This window comes from Cyclospora cayetanensis, unplaced genomic scaffold (genome assembly GCF_002999335.1).
Source record: "Cyclospora cayetanensis isolate NF1_C8 unplaced genomic scaffold, CcayRef3 CcayRef3_contig_1, whole genome shotgun sequence".
In the NCBI taxonomy this organism is placed as follows: domain Eukaryota; phylum Apicomplexa; class Conoidasida; order Eucoccidiorida; family Eimeriidae; genus Cyclospora; species Cyclospora cayetanensis.
In genome coordinates this window covers 839,637-857,047 of record NW_020312036.1, presented here as the reverse complement: position 1 = coordinate 857,047, position 17,411 = coordinate 839,637, and the positions used below count along the sequence as shown (strand labels likewise).

Genomic DNA, 17,411 nt, shown 5'->3' with positions numbered 1-17,411 from the left:
ACGCTTGCAGCGGGAGGAAGGAGGCCGTTAAATGGAGCGCGAAATTGGGGGAGGCATACGTTATCTCGTACAGGAGAGACGCTGAGACAGAAGCGGAGAGGGGCGGCGCGGTCGGGAAAAGTGCTGCAACCGTCTCTAGAGACAGAAAAATCCCAAAGGCAATGAAAGCCGCCACAGTGCACGAGAAGAGCTGCAAAGGCTGGGGAGCAAAGTAGCGCCCCATCAGCACGGGCACCATTGCGAGGAAGAGACTGATGCTGCTTTTGATGCACACCATGCGCTGCAAGGTGCTTGCAGCCGCTGCCGCGGGTGCCTTCTGTGCAACCGCTGCGTCTACTAGGAGCAGCCTGTAGATGCCTCGCGAGTAGATGGCCACAGCAATGCATGCAGCAGGTATGCAGATCCCCGCAAGAGCACGTGGGGAGTGAAGCAGAAACGCTTTGTAGCAGGGTGCAGCTCCCGAAAGCCACCAATGGCTTTCTCCGACGGCCTTCCAAAGTCTTTCGAGCAGCAGCTGCTGCCGTTGCTGCTGAGCGCTTGCTGCGGGAAGCCGCGTCGCTGAAGTCGGGGAGGCGCACACAGTCAGGGCGCAGTGGGCAAGCTTCTCGTGGCTGCCACGGCGGAAGGCACGTGGTGTCTGCGCGGGAGGCGTCTGCTGCAACAGAGGGTCCAACAGACTAGAAGCCTCGCTGCGAAAGGACGACTGCGCAGAAGCAAGAGAAAGTCGCACTGCAGCTGCGCGCTGCAGTGGCTGCAGTGGCTGCAGCACCTCCGCCTCATGCTGAGGAACGCGCATCCCGCTGGAAGAAGGAGGAGCCACGGGGAGGGGGGGGGAGTCTCGCGCTTGGGCAGCACTACCAGCAGCGAGGGAGGAGGCTGCAGCCTGGCAAGGGGGGGGCCCCCCCCCTTGCCAGCCTGCGTGCCCAATAGAAGCCGTGCTGCTGCATCTGCTGCTGCTCTCCAACAGGCGGCTCGACAGGCTGCCCTCCGAGAGCTTGTGCATCTCGCTGCAGCCGTCGCCACTGCTGCTGCTGCTGCCTCTGCGAACGACAGTCAAGGGTCCAAGACGGCTCAGAATTGGGGGGCCCCCCTCCCCGCTGTGCACCGAAGGAACGTCCGCTGCTGCCACGACAGAGAACGCATCGTCTTCGTCTTCAGTGCTGCTCTGGCGTCGTGCCGCAGCTGCCGACGAGGGCAGCAGGAAGGCGGAAGAGGGCTGCTGGATTCGCGACACTGCGCCGCTGCTGCTGCTTCCTCCTAGCCCACGCCTACGGCCCCTTTCGGTGGGGTGTTTCGCAGCAGCAGCAGCAGCAGCAGCAGCAGCAGCAGCGGCCTCCTTCTCCTCCTGCGCGGGGGGGAGCTCTGCCCTCCGCTGCCATCCCTTGAGAGGTTCTTGCAGCAGCTCGCTGAGCTCCCTCGGATGCATCCCCTCTTCCGCGAGCTTCTGACGGAGTCTCAAAAGGGCCCTCAGCTTCTGCCTCAGCACGAAGGGGTTCTCTGCAAGCACCGCGAGCGACACAACACTCACGACACCTGCCAAAACACTCGCCAGCAGCAGGCAGCAGCAAAAAACTGCTGGAAGGCCTCCCCCAAATCCCCGCTGCAGCAGCAACAACGCCAAGCTGTGCAGCAGCAGCCTGGCTGCTGCTTCTGCAGCGACCAGCAACACGAAAGGTCGCACTGCAATCCACGAAAAGCGGGGTGTGGGCAAAGGCGCTGCCGCTGTCTCGGGGATAGAGCCGTGGCGAGCAGCAGCAGCAGAGGCTCCCCGAGCAGCCAGACTCCTCCTCGGACGGGAAGAAGACTCCTCACGCTCACGGTGCTGCTGTTGCTGCTGCTGCTGCTGCCCCTTCTTCTGCCTGCGCCTGCGAGACATCCGCATCCGTCCCACTGCCTCCAACTGGGGGGCCCCTTCTCCCTCAAAACGCGGAGAGGGGGGCCCCCCCCCTGCTCCAGCTGCAGCTGGACGGCGCTGCCCTAAGAGAAAGCCTCGAGCGAGAAGTGCTCTGCGCGTTCCTCCCGACAGCTCAGGCTCCTCGAAGCAGAGACAAAGAGTGGATAGGATAGTGCAGCCGCTACCCACAGCCGCAGCCAGCAGCACACACAGGACGGCCACACTTGCATACGGAGAAACAGCAAACCGATATAACCACGCTTTTATAGCTCCTGTTGCCTCGTCTACGAAGCCACCAGCCACAGAATCCTGAAACACCCAATCACCTGCTCTAGCTGCTGCTCCTGCTGTAAGATCACCTCCTAATGCTGCTGCTCCTGCTGTAAGATCATTTCCTAATGCTGCTCCTGTAAGATCACCTCCTGCTGCTGTAAGATAGCCACCTTCTCCTGCTGCTGCTGCTGTAAGATCACCTCCTGCTGCTGCTCCTGCTGTAAGATCACCTCCTGCTGCTGCTGCTCCTGCTGTAAGATCACCTCCTGCTGCTCCTGTAAGATCACCTCCTGCTGCTGCTGCTCCTGCTGTAAGATCACCTCCTGCTCCTGCTGTAAGATCACCTCCTGCTGCTCCTGTAAGATCACCTCCTGCTGCTGCTGCTCCTGCTGTAAGATCACCTCCTAATGCTGCTGCTCCTGCTGTAAGATCACCTCCTGCCGCTGCTGTAAGATCACCTCCTGCTGCTGCTGCTGCTCCTGTAAGACCACCTCCTGCTGCTGCTCCTGCTGTAAGATCACCTCCTGCTCCTGCTGTAAGATCACCTCCCTCTGCTCCTGCTGTAAGATCACCTCCTGCTGCTGCTCCTGCTGTAAGATCACCTCCTGCTGCTGTAAGATAGCCACCTTCTCCTGCTGCTGCTTGTGTGAGATCGCTTGTCTGTCGTGCATGGCGAAGAATGACTAGGAAGATGGCGGCTGCAGCGGCACTTGCAGTTGCGAGCAGCGTCAAGCCTCGCCTGAGTGTCTTCGTTCTCCCGAGAGGTCCATCGGCTTTGATGCCACCCCACACCGCCCCAAAGCCTTGAGCTGTCAAGACAGCAGCAACGCATGCATCTGGATGCTGCTGTAGAAGCCACGGCCATGGCAGCCAGTGGGGAGGCAGTGCTGCGAGTGCAGCTTTTTCCGCTGTGTCTGCCGACGCAGGAGCTCTCGCTGCAGCATCTGCCGACGAAGCAGGAGTTGCCAGAGGCACCTTCGAGCCGAGAGCAGCTTCGCCACGAGAAATCATGGGGGGGGAGGCTACAGCACTTCTGGAGATGGCGTGTGTTCGCGGAGAGGGTTCCTGTGGCGTTAGGTGTCTCCGCAGCAAAGCAGTATCTGGCGATTCATGCTGCTGCTCGTGCTGCTGACGTGCTTTATAAATGCCTGTGGGGTGTGCAGCTCCGGTGAGAAGGCGCGCTGGCGAAGGCAACTGCTTCTGTTGTTGTTGTTGCAACTGTTGCTGTCGTTGCTGTTGCTGGACTGGCAAAGCAGGAAGCACCGAGACGAAGGGCAGGAGCTCGAAGCAGCAGAGCAGGCTGTGCGCTGAAAGGGAAGCTAGCAAGAAGAGGGATACACGAATAGCTCGGTAGCATGCAGCTTTCCTTGGACTGTTGCTTGAGCTGTCTGGAAGAGGCAGGAGAGTTCCCCTGACTGTGCCCTCGCAGTCCATCTTGGCTTTGTAGTGTCTGGCTGTCGCTGCTGCGTTTTCTGCATGCAGAACGCTTGGCGCTGCTGCGTTTTCTGCATGCAGAACGCTTGGCGCTGCTGCGGCAAGCAGGTGCTGCAACGGTGACTGAACCAGGCTTGCCTCTACATGAACTGCAGCGCATGAGGCTACCACGGACGGAGCCTGGAGAAAGCGATTCGAGGCTCTGGTCGCCCCACCTGCTGCTGCATGCGCCGACGTTCGCTGAGTGAGTGTGCAGCAGCTGCAGCGAGCGCCGCTGGCTGTTTGTGCTGCAAGCGCTTCGGACGGCAACTGCTGCAGCGTGGCGACTGGGGGCGCTGCGTGGGAGATCCTGTTTAGCGCTTGCGGAAGCTTCTGCTGAGGCAGACGGCGTCTCCAGTGCTGATCCTTCAATGTAATCTTCGGAGGCTTGAGACCTCTCGCTGGCACATTCACGAGCGAGCACCCCAACTGTCAAGAGTGTGTTCCCGAGACTGCACTCGCTACGAAATGCAGAAAGCCTAAGAAAACCGGAAATAGACCGCGCATAAGGTGCTGCCGTGGCAGCAGGAAGAACTGCAGCTCCGGTGTATGTGCAGACACCGCAAGGACGGCAGCAGCGCCCATTGCAGGGGAGGCGGATTTTGGCTCAGCCAGGACTGCGGCACAGTGCGTCGTGCACTAGTTCTCTCCTTCTTATGAGCTTATTATACAACTAAACTTCGACTTCCGCGTTTTGTGCGTGCTTTTAGGGGGTCTGCTCGCAGAGTGGGGAAGCCTTCGGCCGGAGGGGCCCCATGCATACAGGAAGACCAGGGGGGCCCCCCCCGGCAGCTGCTGTACCCTGTCGCTGTGCAGCTTTTGCGGTGGCTGCTCGTTCTCAAATAGCAGAATCATGTCTTTATCTCCTAAATTCGTCTGCCTGCGTGCTGGTCGGTGCTGCTACGTCAGCAGCAGCCTGGGTGCGTTTGTCCACTGGTTTCCGACTTACAGAGTCACTCGCACGGGGGGCAGCCTACAATGTAGTTAGATGCCGAATCGCTGTGCGATAAGACTGAGCTGGAATGTGCGTTTTGGCTGGCTGCAACCATGGGTTGTTGCACGCTGGCTGGTCTACGTGCTAGACAGGAGTGTGTCTTGTGCATGGCTACGCTGTACCTGGAGGCACCGGCGACAAACATTTCTGCTTGCGCAGGCTGGTGGACGCACGAGCCTCGGTTAGGCCTTCCTGCATTAGGGTGCAGAAACACGGCTGGTCCTTCGTGCACTTAGTGAATCCGCATTTTCGTCGGGCACAAACAGAGGCTCCACTGAGTATCCCCGCAGAAGAAGAGCTCTGCAAGAATCAGCCGTATTATAAACGCATCTCTTCTCGCGGAGACACTTGGGCTGCTGTGAAGGAGCTGGCTCCACAGCAACAAGGAACACACATTATTCCTGCCACGGTGCGAGGACGGGCTATGAAGTTACACTTGGTGGCTGCTGCTGCTGCTTGCCACTGGTCTCCTGCGGCAACCGTCTGTTTAGTAGGAGTGCACTGGTAGGGGAGGGGAAAAGTCTTGGTATAGGGATGCAAAGAGAAGCCCTCGGTACGGCTGCTAACAGGACCGTGCGACAAAGCGGCGGCATCGGGTGTGGCTCTCTACGAGCAGTGACGCAGACGTAGCTCGAAAGTCGTCGGCTGGCTGCGGCTTTTGTGCGTTCCCAACGCAATGCATGTGAGGCTTCTTGCCTGCCTCCATGGCAGATTCTAGAGCGGGAAGGGACTTTGCCCAGAGAGTGTGTCAGTGTCAGAGACGCGACAAGCGCCGGGAGGATACTGCAGATACAGAGCGACGTTGCTGGCGCTGTCTCTAGAGCGAGGTGCAGGAAACTCTGCACACAGGGCTAGAGCACTAGAGAAACAGCCGTTTGTGATAAGGAGCTACGTTCCTCTAGTATGGCTATTCATGCCAATCGTGCCTGCCTGCCTGCCTGCTTTTATTACTGGCTGCGGGGACGTAGCACTCCCTCGCGCGCATCAGCTGGCTGCAATTGATCGCTCTCCCTCACTGCGTAACAAGCACCTGCCCCCCCCGCGCAAGAACCTTCCTGTTTGTGCGACGATCCACAAGAAGCACAGGGGGCAGCGGATGAAGCCCGCTGCGGGTTGCTAGAAATTGCAGGTACACTGAGTGGCTGCCGCCGGGGATGATTCGTCTGCGGCAGAGGGAGAAGAACCAGCAGATCGCAGCAGTCGCACAGGCAGCAGCCATAGGGGACAGGCGACTATAGGGCTATCGAAATCTTACAGCGCTCATGGCGGAGAAGGGACTGACACACTCAGTAAGGGAAAGCCGACAAAACACACCCTAGAAAAGAACCCCAAGAACTTGCGAATCGCCCTTTTGGAGCTCACCCCAGATCTTTCTTCGAATTAAGAGGAATGAGGGCGGGAGTCTCGTGTCCACTTCGTGCAGCGGCGTGCTTTCTGCCACTGGTGCCGGCAGTGGAAGCAGCCGAGTGGGGTTGCAGGTGGTAATGGAGGTCTCTCGGGAGCAGCGCGAGCAAGTCAACTTCCGCGGATCCGTGGTTTGCAATGCAGAGTACAGCCGTTAAAAGACCTCCTTCACAGCCGTCGCTAAGGCAAGTCACTGTTACCTACGACCCAGCAGAGGGCATGCGACGCAAGGCAAAGGATCATTCGCAGAGATGCACTTGGATGAGACAGACGTGCCCATCAGCAGCGGCAGCAGTCAGCAGTCTCCACTGTTTGTCAGTATGTAGCACGCACTAGCAGCGGCTCCGAGGGCGAGTCATCACAACGCAACGACCGGCCAGAGGAGGGGCCTCTGTGTATTCGGAAAGCGGGAGCCATCGCGGGGGAGGAGAGAGAGAGAGAGAGGGAGGGAAAGAAAGAGAGAGAGAGAGAAGGGAGGGAGGGAAAGAAAGAAAGAGGGAGAGAAGAAGGGAGGGGGAAAAAGAGAGAGGGAGGGAAAGAAAGAGAGAGAGAAGGAGGAAGGGAGGGGAACGAGAGAGAGATAGGGAAGAAGGGAAAGAAAGAGAGAGAGAGAGAAGAAGGGAAAGAAAGAAAGAGAGAAGGAGGAAGGGAGGGGGAAAAAGAGAGGGAAGAAGAGAAAGAAACAAAGAAAAAAAGAAAGAGCAAGAAAGAAGGAATCCCAGGCTAACATGGCTACAGACAGGTTACACCCCTGCCGAGGCAAGCGCGGCAGATAATAGAGGAGAGAGGCAGCAGCATGCAGACACAAGCGCGGCAGATACTAGAGGAGAGAGGCAGCAGCATGCAGACACAAGCGCGGCAGATACTAGAGGAGAGAGGCAGCAGCATGCACACACCTGCAATGGTGATCGAAGCGGCAGCTGACATTCGGCGCCGAATTGAGACCACACTGCTGGACCCTTAGATCCTGCAACGTGCCTGCAGCAGCAGGAAGGCTACAGCTACACGCAAGAGGGAGTGAGGCACAGCTGCATGCGCTGACGAAGGCAAAAAATCCGCAGCGCGACCCCACCAGCAGCGCCCACCACGCAGCGAAGAGAGAGAGACAGAGCGAGAGAGAGCAGCAGCAGCAGCAGCAGTCAGGCATCTCCTGCATGCCTCGCTCCGCAAAATGCCAGATTCTCCTCACCACTTGAGGCAAAGAGGCAGCACCGCCTTTCCCCCTCCAGATGGTCCTACACTTCCTCGGCTGCATTCAGTTCCAGAGCCTCCCCCCCACTGGGGAACCCCGTAGGAGAGAAAAGATTCATCGAGCCGCAACAGAACGCTGTGCTGCTCCTGAGGATACAGCGTCACGGGTAAATCACCCTGAAACAAAGTGCAGCAAAGCACCCATCAGAGCCAGCAAATACCTTAAGCTGCAGTGGCAAAGGCAGCACTACACTCACCATTGCCAAAGCGCGATCACCATGAACCACCACAATAGTTAGCACCCTAGGAGTACCATCATCATGAACCACCACAATAGTAAGCACCCTAGGAGTGCCATCACCGTGAACCACCACAATAGTTAGCACCCTGGGAGTGCCATCACCATGAACCACCACAATAGTTAGCACCCCAGTAGTGCCATCACCATGAACCACCACAATAGTTAGCACCCTAGTAGTACCATCATCATGAACCACCACAATAGTTAGCACCCTAGGAGTGCCATCACCATGAACCACCACAATAGTTAGAACCCTAGGAGTGCCATCACCATGAACCACCACAATAGTTAGCACCCTAGGAGTACCATCACCATGAACCACCACAATAGTTAGAACCCTAGGAGTACCATCATCATGAACCACCACAATAGTTGGCACCCTAGGAGTGCCATCACCATGAACCACCACAATAGTTAGCACCCTAGGAGTGCCATCACCATGAACCACCACAATAGTTAGCACCCTAGTAGTGCCATCACGATCACCGTCAGCACCAGCATCTGCGCTGTGCGAGCTTTCTTTGGAAGGCATGAAAGGCGTCCTCGCAGGCACTAAGCATTTACAAGTAAACGCGAAGCGACCATCGGCCACCATCACCTTGTGGCTGCTTTCACCGATTGAAACACCTGGCAGTGCCTCTAGGGCTGCAAACTCCAGATCTGGAGACTTCACCTGTGCATTCGAGTTGACGCTTCTTAGAATAGCATTCTCAACAACGACGGGGATGGAGTCTGCGGCATCCCGTAAAAGGCATCACCTAACATCAGTCCCAACACGCTAGAGCCTACTGGCGAGTGCTGTCGGTCCACAAGCGAGCGCAGCGGCAAACGCTGCAACAGCTGCAATAACTGCAATAACTGCAATGACTGCATCAGCAGCAGGGAACCGCCTAGAGGTCGCGAGTCGGCAAAAGGGCAAGAAGGACAGACGAGACACGTATTGTGGGTGTAGCCACAACCTCAACAGTCTCCCCAAACACCCCACCATGAAACCCCCAGTGCCAGCCAACCTGTTGAATTCTCGATCTGAACATACATGAAGGAGTCCATCAAAGCCGTTGTAACCTGAAGCGGCCTCTGCACTGTTAGCCGTGTGGAAATGTGCAAAACTCTATCTTCCTCCAGATCCTGTGCAGCAGCAGCACTGCCAGGAGCGGGGGTAAGGAGGGATCCTGAGTCGGGCTGAAACGCACAACGGACAGACTTGCACAACGTGCGATCCTCCAGCTGGATGAGGTCTGCTTGTATGCGCGATGGGGAAAACGGGGAGCTGAAAAAGCGGCCTTCACGACAGCAAATACGTTCCAATGTAGAAACACATGTACGTAATAACAACACACATATACATGTTCGCATGCATGGATACGCCTTCTGCCAACACGACTCACCATTGTTGCAGCAGCTCCGAGAGCCTGCATCATGAGCTCCATAGACAGAGAGACTCGATCACGAGAAAAGGATAATGGCGAAGACTGACATGCTCCAGGGGAACCCCCTCCTCTGCCAGTGGTGCTGCTGTTGCTGTTGCTGTTGCTGCTGTTGCTGCTGCTGCTGCTGTTGCTGTTGCTGCTCGGCGCAGCTGGCGAGGACTGATGGCACGCTCCAGCTGCTCCGGCTGCTGTTGTTGCATCGGATGCTGCAGCAGACGGTGCAGTCGTGCTGCTACCGCTGGACACACTGCTGCTGCCATCCGCAGCACTTGCTCGAGGAGGCAACAGAGGGGATACTCCAAAAAGGGCTCCTGGCGAAGACTGCAACTCTACGGAGTTGGTCATTGCAGCGCTGATCCCTGAGAAACACCGCTTGCGACCACTCACCGTGTACTTGACAATAATCTATATCTACGTACTATACTCAGATGCTGCTGCTGCAGCTGCATCAACAGTGGATGCCGCCGCTTCTGTAGCACCTACGAGTGTTGCACCGAGCTGTACACGCGCGTGAACACCTCTATTTACTTGCATCCATGAATGGATCCGTGCATTCATGTGTCTCTACGGTAACGCTTGTAGGGCACTGTGTCTCGGGAAGCATAAAATGCCGTTCCACCAAGCGTCATACCAGCAACAGCAATCTTTACGGGTGTATCCCGTGACAGCTCCAACAGCACGCAACACTACGCTCAGCAGCACGCAACACTACGCTCAGCAGCAGTGCCCGGTAGTACATCCTTACTCCTATCCACACACCTGCAGCAGCAGCCCACGCGGCTACAGGAACATGTATATTTCCTCGAATGCAATCCAGTCTGCTCATCTGCTCGCTCTCCCGATGAATCACTCGAAACGTGCACTCGAGGGACAAGGGTATTCCCAAACATTGGGGATTTACGGCTGCACACACATACATATAGATATGTATGCACATATATACGTATACGTATACACAAACATATTCACATACATACATACATACATATACAGCTACATGTACATATATACCTACATATACCCTTACATATACACTTTGATAGGCACTTACATATACACATATATATACACCTACATGTACACTTACACATACATATATACATATATACATATATGTATACATGTACAGCTACATATACACGTATACCTACCTATACTCTTACATATACACATATATATACACGTACCTATACACGTACCTATACACCTACATATACACTTACATATACACCTATATATACACTTACATATACACCTATATATACACATTCATGCGCGTATAAAAAAGGGTTGACAGCTGTGTGCATATACACATATAGATATATGTGTAGACATACCTACAGGTACATCTACATACTTAGGTGCCCAGAGAGAAAGAATCAACGGCTGGATATACATATATATATATATATATATATATATATATATATATATATACATACATCTACACGTCCACATACACCCATATTTATGTGTGCATAAAGACAATCCTACAAACGTCAGCATCCATGTAAACATGCGCCGAATACTGACACGTTCTTACCACAGTTTGACAGGGATCTAAACATGTGTGCAGATAAATACACACAGAAGTACACGCGCGATTCCAGCACACTACAGAGTCCGCAGTTTTGCAGGTTTTGGCAGAAGGGCTGTTTCGATTTTTCGTGAAAGCAAAAAAGTGAGCATTTGCAGGAGAATGGGGGAGAGAGAAGGACATATGCCACTGGAGCCAGAAGATGCGAAGCCACAGCAGTGTCTCGCCACGAGTGTAGATGCACCAGCAACAGCGGCAGCTGCACTAGGAACACAGAGGGAAGCCGAGGCAGAAAAGGCAACATACAACCAACACCCATCACACTGACTCATTGGAATCTTCACATCGCAGATGATGCAGGAGTGCGTTGCGCCGCTTGCCCGTGGTAGTTTGCCGCCGTTCCTTATCCCCTGGCATGTCGGCGCTGTTGCTGCAGCAGCAGCTGTTATTGTTGCTGCTTCTGCTGCTGCTTCTGCCCGTGTTTCTGTCGCGGTTTCCGGGGAGTACATGAAGTGCATGATTCTGACGGATACTGCCTCCTGAGAGTCTATCGGAAAAGCCTGAGCCTCCCAGAATTGGCAAGACAGCGCCGATTGCCCTGCTGCCTTGATGCGGCTGCTGCCGTCTCTCAGCACCAAATCGAGTGCAGCAGACAGAGATGCATACTTCCTGAGCCAAGCTCTGGCAGCGGTGGGAGATCCTGCAGCAGCTGCAGATCCATCTTGCGGAATCAGCACGACGCCAAAGTGCAGGAGTTCACCCTGGAGCACAAGCGGACTCTTCCACTCAACGGTGCGGATGCAGCCTGACTTGACTAGCCACTGACACGCTTGCAGCAGAGTGTCATCGCTTGTTGCTCCTCCGCCTGCTGACGCAGCTGATGCGGCTGACGTGGAGGTGCTGCAGCTGTTGTCGCTGTGGTGGATGCAAGCCGCTGCTGCTGCCCATGCAGCCGTGGAGGGGCACACCAAATAGACTTGAACGTCTTCGAATTTCTTGAGCTCTTTGTTTTGCTGCCCCTCTCTCGCGTCTCCGTCCTCCTCGAAAACCGAGGAGGAAGCTGCCTGCGTAGACAGATGCAGGCTGGAAGGCATGCGATCTGAGCCTTTGAAGCTCTTGCCGCCGTCATCTTCGGCCTCAACAAGACGCCCCTCAAGCGCAACACCATCATTTGGCATCTCCATCGAGTGAGGAAAAAGAGGGGAAGAAGCAGAGGTCGTTCTGAGTCGAGCGAAAACGCCTTGAGGAGGGTTCGGACAGAAAGCAAGATGCCATGCTCCTGCATGAGCCGCCAGCACGCCCTCTCAAAAGCTCCTGCCCCTTCCTGCTAAGTGAGGGGGTGGCTGCTGTTTCTCTCTCACCATAGGGACTAACACACACATGTAAATATACACAGACATATATGTATGTATACACACACATACACATACATACACACCACTCGCCTCACACCACACACACGCCTAGGCTACTTCGAGGGCTGCTGCATGAGATTCAGAAGTGCGACTGCTGGCTGCGACGCCGTGCGTGCCATCTCCTCGGTTATTTTTGCAGCTGCTGTCGTCGTGGATGCGGTGCCCACTCCCTTCTTGCAAGAGGCCCCCTCCAGCAGCCTGCCCACGATCCCTCGGGAAGCCTATAAAGACGCGGAGATGGTGTTTCGTGTCGCTCTCGTGCTGCTGATGTTGTCGCTAGCTCCCCCCCCGCAGCTGCTTCGTCTTCCGTCCTGCCGTAGGGCAATGCGCATGTGGCTGGCCAGGTGTACGCGCGTGGGCATGAGCGCCATGTGCGTCTCGTCGCCTTTTCGCAGCCAGCTTCTCTCGCTGCTGCTGCCACACGTCTGCAAAGCTGAAGGCGTAGCCTCCGCTGCAACAGCAGCAGCCCCCTACCTAACTGGACACTGAAGGGTGGCTTGAGCTGTAGAGGGGCCCTCGTGGTTTCCTGTTGTAGACGCGTGTCTCTTTCAACGTGCTTATAATATCCTTTTTAGTGTGCAGTCCATGCGGCATGGGTTGTTTCTGCGCTTCTTACGGTCGTGTCTGGTGCTGCTTCTCGTGCGCCGCTGCTGCTGCGAGCCGCCAGTGTAAGGACACCCGGAAACCCGTCGTCGAGTTTCAGCAGTTGTTGCTCTTGCTTTTATGGCTACACCTTCGTATTTGACACCAAAATGAACCGTTTTCTTGAATGGAGGGTTTTTTGCTGTGATCGTTTTATTCCAGAAAGACCGCATTGACACTTGCGACATCAGCGCCCGCTGGGGAACCTCTCCGGCCCGTGTTGCAGTTTGTCTGCCGCCTTACACTGCCGAATTACACCGTGGCCTCTGATATTCAACGAATGAGAAGGGCCTCTCCAGTGTGGCGTCTGTGGAAGAGGACTGACATTTGGCACCCCTTTTCACGCATCCCTTGGACGCTCATCTCTGCGCGTTTGCCTCTGGGAAAGCCGCCAGGCCACACACGCCGTATAACTCGTAGCTTGCGTTGTCTCTTGCATCAGCAGCACCAGCAGGCAGCGCATGCAGCTTTCGAGGGCGCCCATCGCGCTGCTATCTCCGAGGCGCCTGTCGCCTTGGATCTCGGCTGTACTGGGCTTTCGTCCTACCACTAGGTTTGTGTAGCTTCACCATCCGCGAAAGAAGAGGAGGGATGCGCAGGCAGCACGCGCAGCAGCAACTATTACCCTGCACGAGTACTGGAGAACTCGCTTTCCGCGCAGTAGGATGTCGGTGTCAAGCCTCGGAGCCGCAGCAGTCCTGCCTGGAGGGTCGAGTAGGAGCGACTCCGTGTCTGAAGGGGGGTCCGCAGATTCTCTGTTTATTAGAGACATTCACGACAGGAGAGAGCGAAAGCGGCTCGAGCTAGAGAAGGAGCTGACCGACAGCGACGAGGATAGTGGCGGATTTTTCCACGACCTCTTGCGGCAGTTTCGGCACTGCTGCGCAGGGAGGAAGAAGAGCCGCCTTGCTTACGGGGAAGGAGCCTATTCAGGAGTCGCGACAGCTGCCGCAGACGGATTCGCCGCCGCAGTTGCCAAGGGGCCTCCTAGAGCGAGGACATACTCTGGCTCTGTCACGGGGAGCCACAGCGGCAGCAGCAGCAGCACAGCCACACGCAGCGACTTGGCAGACAAGTACATAGGCGACAAAGCGTACATGGTAACCTGGAGAATCGTCTTAGGGCAGCCCGCGGGGAGCCTCAGAGCACCCATGCGTGGCGAGGGGGCTCTCTCTGCTGAGCCTCCTACTCTTACGCCTAACCAGGCGGGTTGGGCAGCATGCGCGTGGTGCGTGCGTCTCGAGAATAATGAGCGGATGAGCGGCAGAATGATCGGAGAGCTCTTCCTGGCAGCGGAGTCTCAAAGGGCCTCTGTGGACGTTGCGCATGCAGTCAAAGAATCGTCGCAGTTTCAAACCCTCCATTTTTCCAGACGGATCGACGGGCCGAACATAGAGGACGTTATGGGTGACTTCAATGGGATGTATCTCGAGGAGATTGAACAGCCAGCAAGCCTCGCGAAGGGGGGAGGCGGGGGGAAGGAACCCTCCCGTGGTGCCGCTGGGGTAGCCATATACGCAGTCCTTCAGGCTATCAGGATTGTGGGCATGTACGTCAGAAGACATGGAGAACTGACGGAGTACGCAGCCTTTAACGTGACTCCAAACGAGAAGGAGCTCTTCCCTCCTTCCTTCCTCGGATTCAAGACGTAAGCAGACAAAAGCCCCCTACGCGGATCCGTGCTGTGGCGCATCTTTGCCGCCTGCTTTGTGTTTTCGCATGCTACACGTCACTTTAGAGGCTGCAGAAGAGGGATAGCTGCATCTATGTATGTATAGATAAATATATATATACCGGAGCTGCGTGGGAGGCGCGTGTAGAGAAGCCGCGAGTGAGCCATCTGCCATTAAGGGTCCATGGGTGCATGCTGGTGGTGCTTCGTTGATGGCAACAACACTGCGCAGGTTGGAGGATATGCAGGAATACGTACTGGAGCTTTTCAAGAGAGACTTCAGGGTATTTGCACCTTAAAGAAAGAGCACCATACAGCTGCCGATGACAGCGAGGGGCTAACTTCAAGCTGTTGTTGCATTCGACTCTCGACAGAGCGCAGCAGCAAACGGGGAGGGGGGGACCAGGGCGGCTACTATTGACGCATATATATCTTTTTATGCATGCATGCATCCGTATATCTATATATCCATGCATGCATAGATACATACATATATATGTGCACATATGTGCATCAATACACACATACATCCATTAATATACATGCATCCATTAACACACACACATACACACATGTACACCTACATCCATCCTTCCATACCCACATGCCTGCATGCATTAATGCGCGAACACGTCCATGCATGCATGCATATATGTACCTACGAGTGTGGGAAATGAGACGTAGGGGTGCATTTTTTGAACGAGACAAAGGGCTCCACGTAATGGAAAAACAGCTGGCCATGGATTTACTTCGAGGGCGTTGCACTGCTTTTCTGTCCGTTCGCATTGCAGGTGAAGCGCGCAAGTGGTGTCTCCGCTTTGCTCTTCAAATCACGAACTTTGTAAGACGAAGATGTGTTGTAAAGCGGCTTCTTTGACACCTTGCTCTGTCGTAGGGGTCCAAGTTTTGTGGGAGGGTGAATTCGAATTTCCTGTGCGAGTGCTTTTTTCGCGCAGGCATACTGCCGCTCCCGAAAGGGCTGACTATACTGCAGAGCGAGAAGTGAGATAAAGTTGCCTTTTCAGTGACAAAGATGCTCGGAGAAGAGGGGGGGAGGGGTTGTGGCAGGGAAGGAGAGAATGAGGCGGGACGCATGCAAGTGCAGGCAAAAATCGCTTGTTTTCTCTGTGTGTTGTTTTCTCTGTTGTTTTCTGTTTCCGCAGAGCCGAGCCGATGGTGCGCTGTGACAGCCACGTTTAGACCGCAGTGTTTGAAGGAGGGCTGCAAGCTGTGTGCTCCTCATGCAGTCTCCAGTTTAGCACTTGCCGTGAATCTGCTCGAGGAGAGTAGGGAGTGTAAGAAGCTCTGAATCGATGTGATTCTGTTTGTTGTGCAGTTCTTGCGAAGCTTCAAGATCTTAGGGAGAAAGGTGAGCGACGTCGTATGCGGGGGGTTTGGTGCGCAGATTGACAATGAGCAGCTTTTGTGTTTTTATTTCCTAGCTTTCTTGCGTTTTGAGTCAAGGCTTCGCGGCACAAGGGGGTCGAGTACTATTTTTTCTTGTGTCGCAGATCCTAAGTATGACGCCAAGATGCTCTACACGAACATGTTCAAGGCAACCGCTGATGAAGAGAACCCAGATGAAGTCTTTGCCTTGTGAGAGATCTCTAGCTTGGGATTTTTTTGAGGGGGTTGGGGGGTGTATGGCCTAGGCTGTGTAGATATGCTGATGGTGCCCACCAGGCAGATAGATACGCGCAGATGGCGCTGCAGCTGGCAGGGGAATCGCAATACGGAGAGACGGAGGCACAAGGGGGGAGTACTATCGGTGACAGGAGGGGAGCGAGGCAGCTATGGAAACAGGTTTAGCAACGGGGAATTTAAAGGAATGAAGAGGCAGAAGAAGAAGAAGAATAGCGAGGCGTACAGCGTCTCGGCAGCTTGAGAGCCCTACGTGTGATCAAAGTGCAAGAAATTGTTGCCTCTGTCTCTTCTTGCCACTTTTGCAGGGAACAGGGTGTAGGCATGCAGATACAGGATCGAGGAGCTTTCAGGCAGAAGCAGAAGTACATGTCTCCCGATGAACTGGTACGGGGACCGCCTGTCCTCCTGTCTGTATGCGCTCTTTCTCTCTCTGTCTTTTTTCTCTCTCTGTCTTCTTTCTCTCTCTGTATTTTTTTCTCTTCCTGTATTTTTCTTTCTCTCTCTGTCTTTTTCTTTCTCTCTCTGTCTTTTTTTCTCTCTCTGTCTTTTTCTTTCTCTCTCTCTTTTTCTTTCTTTCTCTGTCTTTTTTCTCTTTCTCCCTCTGTCTTTTTTTTTCTTTCTCTCTCTGTCTTTTTCTTTCTTTTTCCCTCTCTCTCGTTGACTGCCGGGAGCAGGGAGATTCCTCTAGTCGGTCTTGAGGCATTATGGGAGCGCCTACAAGACCTGGGAAATTCTTTTTCATCGCGTGTGGCCGTGCTCTTGGATTTCTCTGTCTGTCTCCTTGAACCGCAGGCTTGCGTACATAGCTCTCTCTCGGCGCTTGCTCTTTGCCTGTGCCTGTGCCGCAGATTGACGAAGGCTAGTAAGTTCCCAAAGAGGCAGTTGGCAGCTCTGTCTCTCGGACTCCCGCCGTCGGTTTCCCTGTCTAGGCAACCCGACGGAAATGGGCGCTTAGCAGAACTGCAAAAACGCGAGAGCGGATCATTTGGCAGACAGCGTGTAGGCGAGTGTGGTGAACAAGGCTTATGGGAACCGCCACACGTTCCTGCCCGTGTTCGAGGGCTAATAGCAGTGCACAGCAGGTAGAGAAAGCAGAGACCGTGAGAGCGTCTCGTGCCCCCCTCCTGATGTCTCGTATAGGTAGGGGGTGCTGAGGTGTTTCAGAGAGCCTTTAGAGCTACCACACTCCGTGTGTTGAGTTTCATCTCCGTGGGCTCTCCTCTGGCGGAAGCAGTAGAAGCTATGGTAGCCATGCATCTCGCAGTTTCCAGGTGTGACGTGTTAGCACCCTGCGACTGAGCCACTGAAGCTTTAGAATTAGAGGGGGTAGAGACGCGGTGGGTTCTCTGCTTTCCCCCACTAGACTTCGAATGCACTGACCCCAGTCGCAGCCGGCACTTTTATCTTCCGCTCGAGGACAAACGGTTTATGCTGGCGACCACGACATGCCGTACCTCCCAATCCCGTTTTCGAGACAGAAGGAGAAGGTTTTTCGCGCTGCCTTCTTCGGAGAAGCAGACTTGGGGGGCTTACACACCGTG

At 54.9% G+C, this 17,411-nt stretch overlaps 3 protein-coding genes across 3 annotated transcripts; 1 reads left to right on the top strand and 2 right to left on the bottom strand.

Moving 5' to 3' along the window:
* Positions 1–776: 776 nt before the first annotated feature.
* Positions 777–3,178, bottom strand: LOC113147227 (spidroin-1-like). Its single transcript, XM_026337088.1, has 6 exons — positions 2,770–3,178; positions 1,902–2,355; positions 1,638–1,784; positions 1,334–1,497; positions 924–1,040; positions 777–781 (listed from the first exon to the last, which is right to left on the bottom strand). The coding sequence occupies exons 1-6, from the start codon at positions 3,176–3,178 to the stop codon at positions 777–779; spliced, it is 1,296 nt and encodes a 431-aa protein (XP_026192873.1).
* A 4,045-nt stretch (positions 3,179–7,223) lies between these two features.
* Positions 7,224–11,681, bottom strand: LOC34619275. Its single transcript, XM_026337078.1, has 5 exons — positions 10,826–11,681; positions 9,156–9,319; positions 8,541–8,712; positions 8,204–8,262; positions 7,224–7,406 (listed from the first exon to the last, which is right to left on the bottom strand). Exons 1-5 carry the CDS (start codon positions 11,679–11,681, stop codon positions 7,224–7,226), a joined length of 1,434 nt encoding a protein of 477 aa, XP_026192863.1.
* A 1,538-nt stretch (positions 11,682–13,219) lies between these two features.
* Positions 13,220–15,826, top strand: LOC34622955. The gene is made up of 8 exons (XM_026337127.1): positions 13,220–13,654; positions 14,084–14,202; positions 14,459–14,510; positions 15,018–15,067; positions 15,183–15,228; positions 15,390–15,402; positions 15,563–15,595; positions 15,738–15,826. Exons 1-8 carry the CDS (start codon positions 13,220–13,222, stop codon positions 15,824–15,826), a joined length of 837 nt encoding a protein of 278 aa, XP_026192912.1.
* Positions 15,827–17,411: the final 1,585 nt, after the last annotated feature.